We start from the raw sequence: 13,439 nt of genomic DNA, 5'->3' as shown, positions 1-13,439 counted from the left end.
TTTCCTGCTTTTAAAGTTCCTGAGATCAAGACGTCCATGGCCGGATCGCCTCAATATATTCGAGTAAATACTTTATAGGGTCGGAAACGTTGAAGGAAGGTAGAATACTTCCATAATTTTTAAGGAAAACTGTATACCCCTGAAACATTTGAGTTTAGTGCCACATAACAAATCTATTATATTTGAGTGTAAACTAATCATTTTTGTTTGTTTGATAGGTGGAATTTCTGTTTGCACAAGTAAATAAGTGGAAACCTAATGTTGGAATTGCCAAACAGATTAGGAGAATATTGCAGGGAATGCATAAAATGGGTGGGCAATAAAATCTAATGGAATCTGCGCAAACTGAATAATATCAATAAAATTAAAATTAAGACGACGCCTTGCGCAGTGAGAGGAGATGGTGGACAGCGGAGTGAGAGAGAGGGCAGATGACTGAAAGCGAGAGGGAAGAAAGCGGAACCCACAATAAAGTGCTAAGGAATTTCCTTTTTACCATGAGCGTGTGCGTGTGTTTGTGACTGTATGTGTGAGTGTCACGAGTGGTGGAATTTCAAAGGAAAAGTGCCCATCAAAATGGCTGCCGAAAGTGTTGAAGTGTGTAAGTGAGCCAAAAAAGAGGAAAACTAACAATGGCCGACATCAAAGCCACTTTTGAATGGCAGCAAAAGAGAGGGCAGAACGCCAAAAATAAAACCGAAACCCAGGGGAATTGGATAAATGTCCAAAAATATACAAACGCACATATGAGTGGTTTTCGGGAAGCGTGTCCGCCAAAATTAATTGCAAGTGTCGCGTGTATTTTCTTCTGTCAACATCAACACCAATGTCAACGGGACAAGCGTTTGGTGTGCGTGTTGCTAGTTTCCCTGCCCCTCGAAAATCGGAGAATGCAACTTTTGACATTTCGATGACCTTAGCTAACTTGCTAAGCGCGAAACAACAACGAAAACAACACTTGCAGTTAATTTTGCCCCTTCTCTCTCTCTCGCACTCTCTGTATCTGTCTCTTTTGCTTTGGCCTGTAACCTAAATTCGTATTACTGTGTTTCAGTTTCCGTTTTGTGAACCGTGTTCCAGTTGCCATTCCATTCCGCTAAAATGTATTTGCTCCCCACGCCATTTCCCGATTGACTTTGCCATTTTGCCTTTACTGTTATTTCATTCAAACATGGCCGCGTGGGTGTGGCCTTGTCACCCATACAGATGCCAAATGCGAATCCTCTCCCACGCACACACACACACACACACGAGCTAGGAGTCGTCGCCTGGAAGCGGTAGGCGGAGCCGTTATTGTCGTACATTCCTTCGGTTCCTGGCAGAATGAACGCGCTCTGCCTTCCAGCGACCACTTCCAGTGCCCCCACCAGTGCACATGTGGCTTCCAGCTGTTCATCAGCTGTTCAGCTTGGAAATCAGGGGCGGTTACTGTGGTGAAAGCTTGGCGCTCAAAAAGAGTGCAGCTTGCGCCCCCGACCACTCTATCATCATCAGATTGGGAAAACTATAAAAACTTGCTTCAACTTGCCAATGATTTGACAGCACTTACTGCTAAAATGAATGGATGGATTATGGACAACACTGAAAAAAAGTCACGTTGGCTTATCAGTAATCGGGGGTCAGAACTCTTATGATCCGGTGACCCGGTAATAATACTTTACTTTGAATCTGAAAAAACTTACCGACAAGTCTCAAGAGGTTTTAGCAACTCGAGTTTCTTAACAGCTTTCAATTTAATTGTTTTCGTAACGTCAGTGAAAAATATTCAAAAATATTTATTTTTCAAGTTGACAAACCACTTTTGGGTGTCAAATTAAAATGTTAACCTTGTTCCCATTTTTTTGTTAGATAACAATCATCTAGAAATGACCTTTTTGTTGGAAACTTCTGAGTGCACAGGACAGTAAATGGAAATGGCAACCAGTGTTCTAATTATTTTTGAGGCGCACAAAGGACTTTCTTGCTTACTGTTGAAATATTGAACATTTTGGGGCCTTGTCTGGTTGTATAAGCCCCCCAATTCAATTAACAGCCGGCAAATGACAGACCTCAATCACTCAGATCCCTCGCAATCATCGCAGATGAACGGCGACGTTTGAAAGAGGAATAAAGTTTTAATACATATAAATTGTGGATGCCTAAGAGAAAGGCAGACTGTGAAAAATTAATGTGGGCATATCGCGTAGGGGATTGCCTGTATTGCCAGCCGACCAAGAAAAACAGGTGAGGGCTGACAGGTGAGATGGTGATGATATTCCTCAACCTGCAGCCTCGCAGATTCGGTTTCAGTTTCGCTTACTGCTCCGGATTATGCTCCTGATGTGGGTACGTGGATGTGGATGCTCCGGCTCAATGACGTCAGCAATGGACTTGAACCGAAATCCCGCCTCACTTGCGAACTTTGACCTATGCTAAACTCGAGCCCACGGCACTCAAATACATTTTTCAGTTCGCCTGAGGGCGGTTCTGGCAGTCATGTCGCTTTGAATTTATTTGTCAGCTTGATGAAAGGTCATTTGGATTCTACTTCTTCGGACAGTCACTCTTTCCAGACGTACATATATCTAAGTGTCTTTCGGTGGATTTCCCCTCTGTCCGCCCGCCGCTGCTAGATTCATCATTTTTGCGACATGTCAATTTGTCACTCACCTGGCCTGACAGCCCGTGTATTAGATATACGATATATATGTGTATCCACATCGAGGGTACATATGTTTTCTTATCAGTCAACTCAGTGGAGCCATCAATCAAAGCAGCAGTCTGCGGTTTTTGGCTCGGCAGCTGGATTGAGATGGATTGTGATAGATAATTACTAAGGACAGGCGGCGGCCAAATGACGTGGAAACTGAAAAGTTTCGCATACACTATTAGCCAAGGTCTAAAAAGTTTATCCTGAATGCAAATCAAAAAAACTGAAGAACACTTAAGTCTTTCTCTGTGAAAACTTTTCATTTTGTGGCAAAATATTGAAAGCTTTTCAAACATAATTAAATATTCATTTATTCAACCCTGTAAAGGCAGAACAAATAAAATCAAAATAGTTTCTTTGAAGAAATGAATAGCAAACTTAAAATATCAATATCTTTTTTATTAATGTTTTTCATTTTTAGAATCGTAGTCTTCTATACAAATATATACTTTTTTGTTACAAACGTATCTTTAACTGCATAAATATAATGCACGAATTTCAATCTTACTTCTATTGATACATACATAGTATCGAAGATATTAACAAAAGCTGCCATTAAGTGAGTTCGTCATTAATGTGCACTTATTATTAGCTGAATACAAAGACGTGAAATTCGCTCAATGCCGGAGTACTTCGAGTATGAGTATTCGCCTTATTTGCACATCTCTGCACAGATGCACGAAGATACTGGTAAATACGTAATGGGAATAATGATAGATGTCGTTCTTCGATGTAATTGCTGGCCAAGTGCGGCGAAGCACTCGAGATTGGAGCGCCAAAGCCCGCGGTTGCAGCGCATCTTAACCCAAAAATGAGGCGACATCTGATAAACACAAGCCCACATTACTATATTGTATTGGCAAATGCCAGTGCTTTGTTTTTGCCCTAATAGGAGCAGTATGAGTGTCTAGTTGGCATGGCCATTACCATTACCAATGGCATTGCCATTACCATTACCACTACCATTACCTTTGTCATGGCCAAAGGGAGTGGGAGTGGGAGTGGGACTGGGACTGGGATCGAGTCTTATCTGCACGCAGATAATGGAGCTTCCTCGCCTTGTCAAGGCCACAGAGACTTTCTTCAATGGCGGGCCTGAGATCTTTTGGGTAAGGTGAGTGCCAGGGCACCGCCGAATTCATTATGTGATGCCATCATCGACGGGCACTTCAGCCGCCGTGGGGCATCCACAACGAGCCCACGAACCGCGCACTTGAGGCCATCCGCATCCATCGAATATAGTATATTTGTACAAAAAACGGCGTGTTTGCATTGCGGCAATGATTTCTAACTAAATTTATTGAAGTACTTTTCACTTTTAATGCGAGCCCTTGTGTTTCTCTTCGCCACGCTTTGATATTTATGACTTTTACTTGAAAATATATGTGAGCCCCAATTTTTGTACGCACACTTGTATTTTGTTAAGCCCCAAATTGGAGCACTAGCACTCCGGGCTCCAAGTTTTTCACCTCTTCGCATTTTGAATGACTTCGGAGCGCGCACAATGCGAGTTGATTGATTGTGGTAGCAGCACAGCGGCAACAGCTTTGATTGCCAATCGAAGGTGTTAGATAACATTACAAGCGCAACAGACACGCATCGCCTAATTATCGTTTATCAGACGAATCTCATATTCCGGGCACGGCCCAGGGCCCTGGGAACCCATCCCAACCCATCCCAAATGTGTGTGTATCTCCGCCGTGGTTAATTAAAAGTTCTGCCTCATCGGTCTTCGGCCTGGGGTTCAGAAGGTTCAGCAGGTTCAGGTGGAGGCTCAAGTTCAGGTCCAAGGCAAGTCGTTACAGTGATAACTGGGCAGCCGCAACCAGCAGTTGCCAGGTTATACAAGTTATACAATATGCTTAGGTTAAGGTGACTTGTGGTTTTAGATTCCGCGGTTGTCATGGGATTTTTGTTTAATTGGTGCTGAGTACGAGGTACTGCAATCAGTTGTGATCACATTTTGGGTGATCAAATATTTCAAAAGTATATGAGGGACCGAAAAAAATGCAATTAAATCGGTGGTTTCGTGCTTGGAATTCAAATACTGCAAAAGTAACGCAGGGTACATAATTCCAAATAATCATTGGACACATGTTAAAACAAATCCTCTTAAGTTTGTACTTTTGACTAATGAATTCTTCGAATTAGCGGCCCACTTTCAAAATTAAATAGTTCCTTAGGAAGAAACTAGGAGCGTAATTCAGTTGAGCAAACATAGAGTGGTTTTACTGTGCATAGGTAGCACACATAATTAATTAATTGGCACCACCACTGATCCAACCACCCGGCCGTAAATCCAATCGAATCCAATCAAAGCTTGGCGGCAGAAAAGAAACATAAATGGCTTAGAAGTTCAGCAACAGTACGAGAGTTGGCTGTTTATTTGGTGTAGGGCTCAATCCACTTCCACTGCTCCCAGACAACGCAGGTCTGATCCGGCTCCATGAAGGCGTAGTTGTCCGGGCACTGGATGTAGTCGGCCTTCTCCTGACCCTCGGGGCACACCCAGTAGTGAGTGGGGTCCGAGATGTCGCGGAACTTGCGAGCGTGATCCTCGACGATGGCGCAGTTGGGCTCGGCGTAGATGTCCTGGCCATTGTAGGCGGAGCTGAGGGCCAGGAAGAGGCCCAAGAGCAGGCAGCAAATGATGGAGACTGCAGGAGAAAATTGAAAATTGGGAAAGATGAATGGAAAATTCCCTGGAAGATCCAAGGCGATGTGTCTCACCCTTGTACATGATGAAAGTGTTGCAATTGAAGACCGTCAATTGGCATATTTATACTAGTGCCGAATTTTCCTTATCGCAGCGACACTTGCTGCACAAGCAAAATCACTTAGTCCAAATAATTTTAAATTTATTTTTAGCTCCCTGCTGCGGATGTCGCCCCGTTTGTTTGGGCAATGGCAATCATAACGAGTCGCATTTCACTTGGCCGCATTAATTGGATTTGGCCCAAAGACCGAGCGTGTCGACTTAATCGATAATTAGCCGCTGCACTGCGTTGCCACCATCACATCTTGGCCAACCTGAAATAATCAGTTAGCTTAACACATGCGCTGCGATATGGCAGCGTCATCTTGTCCCTTAACCATACAACCATACCATATTAAAAAGAAATAGTCACCCGCTGGGGAGTTGCGTCGCTGATTGGCCACCTCCTTCTGCTGCCATCTCCCCAGGTTGGCCATAATCTCAATGCGGAAACTGTAATTACACTTTGAAACATTTTGTAAGCGATTTTCAGGGTTTTTGTCTTCGACCCACTCTTGCTGCTAAACGGTTTTTAGTCGGCGCATTTCGTGAGGTTTTTTGCCATATTTTGTTTCAGCTGCTGCTGCCTCTTTGCTATTTACGGGTATATTGGTCAAGTGGCCTGGCGCCCGAGTCGCTTGGGGCGTTTGAAGCGCCGAAACCGCAGCCAAACAAAGCCCAAAGAGACAAACAGTTAACATAAATGCAAAATACCTTTGCAAAACGACAAAACAAAAATAAACATCATAATAAAAAAGGCATCGGAAAGACAGTCGGCAATTAATTAATGGGGGGCCGATAGTCTTTAATGTTGCAAACTTTAAACGGATTCAGATTTCAGCATTTGTTTAACGCATTATGGAAATATCCGATTGTGGATTCGCCACGCCAGCTGGGTTCACACTTCACCCAGCTGTCAATAAATAGTCATGGCTATTATGCTGGATGACTGTTGACTGGATAAATGCTGAGTTGTTTGTGGGCTTGTTAATTGGGTGCTGAACGTTTGTTGTTGGTTCTAAAACCCAGTGAATCAAATCAATCTCAAGGAGAGATCAAACCAATCAAAACGTTTGCTTTGCGAAAAGAGATAAATATTTATGCATATATATTAGTTTCTCCCTAATAAATGGCTTGAATTTAAAGTGAAATAAAGTGGCCGGCAATGGATAGCCCATACATAAATCAAACTATATTGCTTAACTTATAACTATGATGAAATGTATGGGCTGGGTGCGAATTGAATACAGTATATTTGGCACTACAAGAAGAATCCATTAAAAATGCACTTGGCTATCTTCCTCCTTCCTGATGCTGCATTAAATAATGCTTCAATTTATTTGCTATCTGTCGACTCTCCCCTCCCCTGAAGCCCAAAAAATTTCTACCATCTCGATAAGGATGCTGTTTTCAGCTACTTTTCGCTCTGCTCCCTTGATAATAATCGACGAACGCGTGTGTCAAGTTGTCAATACTTTTATTATTCTTGTTTTCACTTGGTTATTTTTTTGGCACATCTCCCCGTCGAACGTATAAAAGTTCCATTCTCGAAACATGAGGGTCTCAGTTGGTGCCTTCTATCGAGAAACTTTCAAAGCTAAAAATGAAGTCTGGTGGGTGTGAGGTTGAATCTTAATGTTATTTCGCATCGTTAACCTATTGATTCGTTTGCTTTCATCAGTTGTTGCCCTGTTTGCCGCCGTTCTGGCCATCATTTTGGTGGCGGGCGTGAGCGCGGATGCAGGTCGCTCCGCCTGCAAGGACGAGTCCGAGATTGGCCAGACCTTCACGCACCACTTCGATGCCGCCAAGTACTGGCTGTGCGAGACCCTCGGCACTCCGGCCACCGAGGTGGACTGCCCCTCCGGACTGGCCTACATGCACCTGCTCAAGGAGTGCATCCCATGGGCCAGCTACATCTGGAAGAAGCCCGAGATGCCGCCGACTGTGGCCTAAAATAAATGACCCGGCTCTTTAATGTTCACAACTGCAACTTTGTTTGGTTATTGATTGGTTGGGCCAGTGGTAATTGTTCCAACTATTCCTACATAATTCGAAAACATTTCACTTGAGGGATCAACATTGGCATTGCCTCATTGTATTACTTTACAAAGTTGATTGCCACTGCATTGGTAACAAGTTGTAAATCACTCATATGCAATGTGCCTTTGAGTTCTCAACCACAAATGGCTGAAAATGCGCTACATGTTTGGGAAATTAACCCTTTTTTCCAGCCTTAAAAGGCAAAACAAATTGCAGGGGTGTGCATAAACCACTTTAATAGACCAATTTAGCCAGACGCAGCCGATGACAGATGTTGCCACTGAACTTGGCATCGGATCGAGTGGATTTATCAGGCAAAAACAAAGCAAGTGCCGAAAGCTTCACGATCGCAGTAGCTGCTTGTTGCTGCCGCTGCCTTTGTTATTTTGTTGTATGTTTTCTGTGGCAGATGCGCAGCTTTTGCCGCTTTTGCCGCTTTGCTTGTTTTGGCCGCTTTGGCTGCTTGGGCTGCTTGATGGTGGTTTCTGTGGTGGCTGGTGGCTGGTGGCTGGTGGCTCCGGCGGAGAGTGAGTGCATTTGAAGTGTTACATAAAGTACCAAACTCGAACTCGAAGACATGCCGCTGCCAGCGTCTTCTTCTCATTGTGTTTTGGCTTGGAGCTTTTGATTTTGGTCTGTCCGCGTTGTTGTTGCTTTTTCTGCTGTATTTTTGCGGCTTTGCCTGGTTATGATTTTGTATAAAAGTGCATGCTGCGCCTCAACCAGCAGTGTAGTTCGCATTCGTCCATCGGCAGAGCATCGTCTGCAAAGTGCCCCCAAAATCTCAAAGAAGCAGCTGGTGCCCACGAAAACGGTCAGTGCATAAAGGATAACTTACTTAAAAGTACACATATACATCACACGTCATCGTCATCATAAATCATCGTTACTAAGTGACAAAGTCTTTAGACAGGATGATTACAATTTGCAAAGAAGCAAGGATAGTTTATTATCAGCTACTGTGAAAAACAAGTTTCAAGTTCTATTTTATTTATCACCATTCATTTAAAGTACAGTGCTTTGCCAGAACAAACTATAAAATTATTATAAAATATTCATTGTCAACTCAGGACTATCTTATAAGTATTTCGGAAATAGTCAGGTACAATGAAACATTTTTTCAAAATACTCTTACTCATTACATAACAAAGTGTAGACAATATTTTATCATGAAATATTTTAGTTTTTATTGAAAAATTAAAAAAAAAGTGTTTTACATTCGTTACTAATTTCCCCAAACTAAAGTTCAGAAAACCCAAGTTGCTGTCAAAATATACTGGACCAAAAATAGTCTAAAGAACTAGTCTAAGTCACCCTCGAAAATTGCATAACCAGCATGGCCAATAAGGAGTTGCCTCACATTCAGCAGGTCATTCAGTCACTTAGTCAGAGTTAGAAAAATAATTAAGTTTGTCGCAATCGCTAAAAAACCAAACAAGCGTCGCGGGCCAAACAATAAAGCGAATTGCTGAAAAACCAACAATTGGACGCAACGGGACAGGGCCAGGCGCCTCCGAATGTGGCCAAAACGCGGAGACAGTAATTGGCAGCAGTAGCTGGAGTAGCTGGAGAGGCAAATATGTGTCACTCCGCATGCAACAAGCCACATGCCACATGCCTCATGCCACATGCCTCATGCCGTGGGGGTGCATGGCAATGGCGCTGAGAAATTGCCAACTGCCGCTGCTGGTTTTGCAATGTCATAAAAGCCAGCATTATGCCACAGCCGATCACGCCCACAATCGGTTTATAGTCCCTTTTTATATTCAATTTCCCCCAAGAAAAGCGCCGAAAAAGTACAAGAGAGTTTCACTCAGCTTCGGATGTGGTTCGCCAGCGATTTCAGTGGCTTTTGTTTGCATCCGCGATTTGCCGAAAACGGCAACCCAAGTGGCAGCTCACCAGGGGCTCCACTTTCAATGCCGGGCGACACGCTCCGCCTGCTGGCCAGTTCTTGGCATTGGCCGACCCGACGGACCGAGCCAAGATTGACGAGCGATTAGGTCCGCTCCGTGGGTTAAGTCTCGGTCATCTCGGTCATCTCGGTCATCTTGCTCATCTTGGTCATCTTGCTCATCTCGGTCGCCTTGGTGGCTGTTAAAACTTATGCAACATTAACGTAATCTTTCTATAACTATTTTTTGCAAGTAATCCACTTTCAACTGATTTTCTCTAATGCCCCCTCTCCCGCCTTGCAGTTCGGTTAATTTGCATTCGAAGCTCATCACACCGAGCTCATCCTCCGGAGAAGCAGCAGTCATGCGTGTGGTAAGTGCACTAAAACTAAAATGAACCCATTAAGATATAGTAAATATACTCGCTTTGCTTTATTTTCATATAGTATTGGAAGTACTACTAGATTTTTTAATCATATACCTATTTAGCCCAATTGCTATTTCTTAGAAAATATATCATCTTTTAGTAGAATTAGAACGAACAACTTTTAAATACTATTCAAACTCAACACAGTTTAATTTATCTGAACCAATTAGGCAGTTATTGGAAAAAATATTAATAATATTATTAATATATAATATATGAATATTAATGAATAATGAATATTATATGAATATTATAAACTTCATATTAATAATTGATTTACACCTCTTTTGGTGTGAAAATGCCTTTAATTACAACGTTTATTATTCATTAGTGTATTAATCATTAATCACTTAGTGTCTCTTCGTAGAGATCCTAAAGTTGAAAGCTATTTTAAACATGTGCAACTCGCATAGACTTTTCTCAGAGTGCACAGCTGAAGAAATCGCTCTAATGTGGATCATTGATCGGTGCGTCATAAAAAGCTAATTTACTAATTTCCTCGTTTTCGCAGCAGCTTTTCGGTGTCATCGCCGTGGCCGTCGTGGCCGTTTCGCTGGTGCACGATGTCGGAGCGGAGCCACCAGTGAACAACGCCTACTTGCCGCCCAGTTCGCCCCAGCGTCCCTCCTCCAAGTATGGTGCTCCGCCCGCCAGCTCTTACCTGCCACCCGCCTCCGGACCGTCGCCATCGTTCAACACCGCTCCGTCTAGCAGCTATGCGGCTCCACCCCAAAGTGCTTCATCGGGTGGCCCATATCCGGCTCCGGCTGCACGCCCCTCCAGTTCCTATGGACCACCAGCCTCCCGTCCCTCGTCCAGCTATGGACCACCGCAGGGTCGGCCTAGCCAGTCGTACGGACCACCGCCACAGGCCAAGAAGCCCCATCATCGTCGCCCATCCTCCAGCTATGGAGCCCCGAGACCCGCTCCGCCTTCGCAGAGCTATGGTGCCCCGCCCTCTTCTAGCTATGGGCCCCCGAAGTCCGCGCCCCCTTCCCAGAGTTATGGTGCACCAGCTCCACCCTCCAGCAAGTACGGCCCGCCCAAGTCCGCACCTTCTTCCAGCTATGGAGCCCCGAGGCCCGCTGCCCCTTCATCCTCATACGGCGCCCCCGCCCCACCATCTTCGTCTTATGGAGCACCTGCCGCACCATCATCGTCCTATGGAGCTCCCGCTCCACCGTCCAAATCTTACGGAGCACCTGCTCCTCCATCTTCTTCGTACGGAGCACCAGCGGCACCTGCCCCACCATCTTCATCATACGGAGCACCTGCAGCACCATCCTCATCTTATGGAGCCCCCGCACCGCCATCCAAATCTTATGGAGCCCCTGCTCCTCCATCTTCTTCGTATGGAGCGCCTGCTGCTCCTTCCAAGTCTTATGGAGCACCTGCCCCACCATCTTCCTCCTACGGAGCACCTGCACCACCATCCTCATCTTATGGAGCCCCCGCACCGCCATCAAAATCTTATGGAGCCCCTGCTCCTCCATCTTCTTCGTATGGAGCGCCTGCTGCTCCTTCCAAGTCTTATGGAGCACCTGCCCCACCGTCTTCCTCCTACGGAGCACCTGCACCACCATCTTCCTCCTACGGAGCACCTGCACCACCATCTTCCTCCTATGGAGCACCTTCTGCGCCCTCCTCCTCTTACGGACCTCCCAAGTCAGCACCCGCACCACCTTCATCGAGCTATGGAGCACCGCCTCAGGCGCCTGTCAGCTCCTACCTGCCACCAGTTTCGCGTCCATCGAAGCCCTCTTCCAGCTACGGAGCACCCAGTGTGAGCAGCTTTGTGCCCTTGCCCTCGGCGCCATTGACCAACTACGGAGCACCATCAAAGACCCAGAGCCTGGGAAGCAGTGGCTACTCATCCGGACCTTCTTCCTCTTATGAAGCACCAGTGGCACCCCCATCGTCCTCATACGGAGCTCCAACCGCTTCGTTCCAGCCCATCTCGCCACCATCGTCCAGCTACGGCGCTCCCAGCAGTGGATCAGGCTCAAGCAGCGCAAGCTTCTCGACCGCTCCCTCATTCTCGTTCAGCGCCCCAAGCAAGGGTTCCAGTCATGGATCATTCCAATCCGCTCCGTCCAGCTCGTACGCTGCTCCCAGTGCCAGTGCTAACAGCGGTGGATCGTACCCCTCGGCTCCTTCCTCATCCTACTCTGCCCCCAGTTCGAGCTCCAGCAGTGGAGGCCCTTATGCCTCGGCTCCGTCTTCGTCCTACTCGGCACCCAGCTCTGGATCCAACAGTGGCGGACCTTACGCAGCTGCTCCATCGTCCTCGTACTCCGCTCCCAGTGCCTCTGCCAACAGTGGTGGATCTTATCCTTCGGCTCCATCCTCGTCTTACGCGGCACCTAGCCCAGGATCAAACAGCGGTGGCCCCTATGCTGCAGCTCCTTCATCCTCGTATTCGGCACCAAGTCCTTCAGCCAACAGTGGAGGACCCTATTCTTCGGCTCCCTCCTCTTCGTACTCCGCACCCAGCTCTAGCTCCAGCTCGGGTGGACCATATGCCGCTGCTCCCTCATCTTCGTACTCCGCTCCCAGTTCCAGCTCGAGCAGTGGAGGACCCTACCCATCAGCTCCCTCTTCGTCTTACTCCGCACCCAGTCCGAGCTCCAACAGCGGAGGACCTTACCCGTCTGCTCCATCCAACTCGTACTCGGCCCCGATCGCTGCCCCATCTGCCTCGTACGGAGCACCTGCCGCAGGAGCATCGCCCTCGTTCAGCGCACCCTCCTCTTCCTATGGAGCTCCCTCCACTGGACTGGGCGCCAGCTCATTCTCGTCCTCATCATCGTCCTTCAGCGGATCCTCGTCGAGCAGCAGTGGTGGCTATCCCTCGGCACCGTCCAGCTCCTATGGAGCTCCGTCCGCCGGCTCCGGCCTGAACTTCTCCAGCGCACCCTCGTCCAGCTACAGTGCTGCTCCCTCCAGTGGATCCTCCAGCTCCGGTCCCTACCCAAGTGCCCCGTCCCAGGACTCCGGCTACGAGTACAACGGACCCAGCCAGGTGCCCGAGACCATTCAGCAGAGCTACAGTGCCGACGGTGGCTACACCTATCGCAAGAAGTGAGCAGCTGCCGCATACGCAACGCATCACGCATACGCCACGTGCCTTCGAATACTCAACCACCACATCATATCATCGCCGTCGCCATTGTAAATTATTCCCCAAATGACAAGCAACCAATTCGCCCATTCCTCTTTCTCCTATATGGAAATCTAGCCTTAATTCACTGCACCATTAGATGTAAATCTCGAAACGTTTGTTAAATAAACAACTCCATGAAGATCATAGCAGCTCGTAGAAGCCATCAGTTCTGGGCGATCGGTTCCCTTCACATCCGCGATGCCAGCGATGCCAGCGATTCGCGACATTCGCGGAATTCCAATTGACTAATTGACAGCCGTGGAAGTGGGGATGGTGAAGTCGACCCAATGGCAGTTGAAGGCTCAAGTCGGCTAACAATGAAAAGTTTTGCGAACATAGCAGATATACCGGATATTCGGATAGCTGCCACAGCAACATCCCCTGCAACAAGACATCTCGACCGGGGGCCACAATTAGGGGGAATTCTCGAGCGACACAAGTTATGAGCTTATGATGGAGAAGGGCGA

At 46.6% G+C, this 13,439-nt stretch overlaps 3 protein-coding genes across 3 annotated transcripts; 2 read left to right on the top strand and 1 right to left on the bottom strand.

Moving 5' to 3' along the window:
• Positions 1-5,037: 5,037 nt before the first annotated feature.
• On the bottom strand, positions 5,038-5,438 carry LOC6551787. The gene is made up of 2 exons (XM_001979576.3): positions 5,420-5,438; positions 5,038-5,346 (listed from the first exon to the last, which is right to left on the bottom strand). Exons 1-2 carry the CDS (start codon positions 5,427-5,429, stop codon positions 5,072-5,074), a joined length of 285 nt encoding a protein of 94 aa, XP_001979612.1. The 5' UTR covers positions 5,430-5,438; the 3' UTR covers positions 5,038-5,071.
• A 1,554-nt stretch (positions 5,439-6,992) lies between these two features.
• On the top strand, positions 6,993-7,437 carry LOC6551788. Its single transcript, XM_001979577.3, has 2 exons — positions 6,993-7,057; positions 7,126-7,437. Exons 1-2 carry the CDS (start codon positions 7,048-7,050, stop codon positions 7,398-7,400), a joined length of 285 nt encoding a protein of 94 aa, XP_001979613.1. The 5' UTR covers positions 6,993-7,047; the 3' UTR covers positions 7,401-7,437.
• Positions 7,438-8,175: 738 nt separating this feature from the next.
• Positions 8,176-13,116, top strand: LOC6551789 (extensin). Its single transcript, XM_001979578.3, is given in 5 exon segments — positions 8,176-8,263; positions 8,266-8,301; positions 9,686-9,709; positions 9,712-9,755; positions 10,321-13,116. Coding segments are annotated over 5 exon segments (2,766 nt in total). The 3' UTR covers positions 12,895-13,116.
• The last annotated feature ends 323 nt before the right edge of the window (positions 13,117-13,439 follow it).

Source organism: Drosophila erecta, unplaced genomic scaffold, assembly GCF_003286155.1.
Source record: "Drosophila erecta strain 14021-0224.00,06,07 unplaced genomic scaffold, DereRS2 tig00000000-arrow-pilon, whole genome shotgun sequence".
NCBI lineage: Eukaryota > Metazoa > Arthropoda > Insecta > Diptera > Drosophilidae > Drosophila > Drosophila erecta.
Note: the sequence above shows the minus strand (reverse complement) of the source record. Positions and strands in the feature narration are given on the sequence as shown.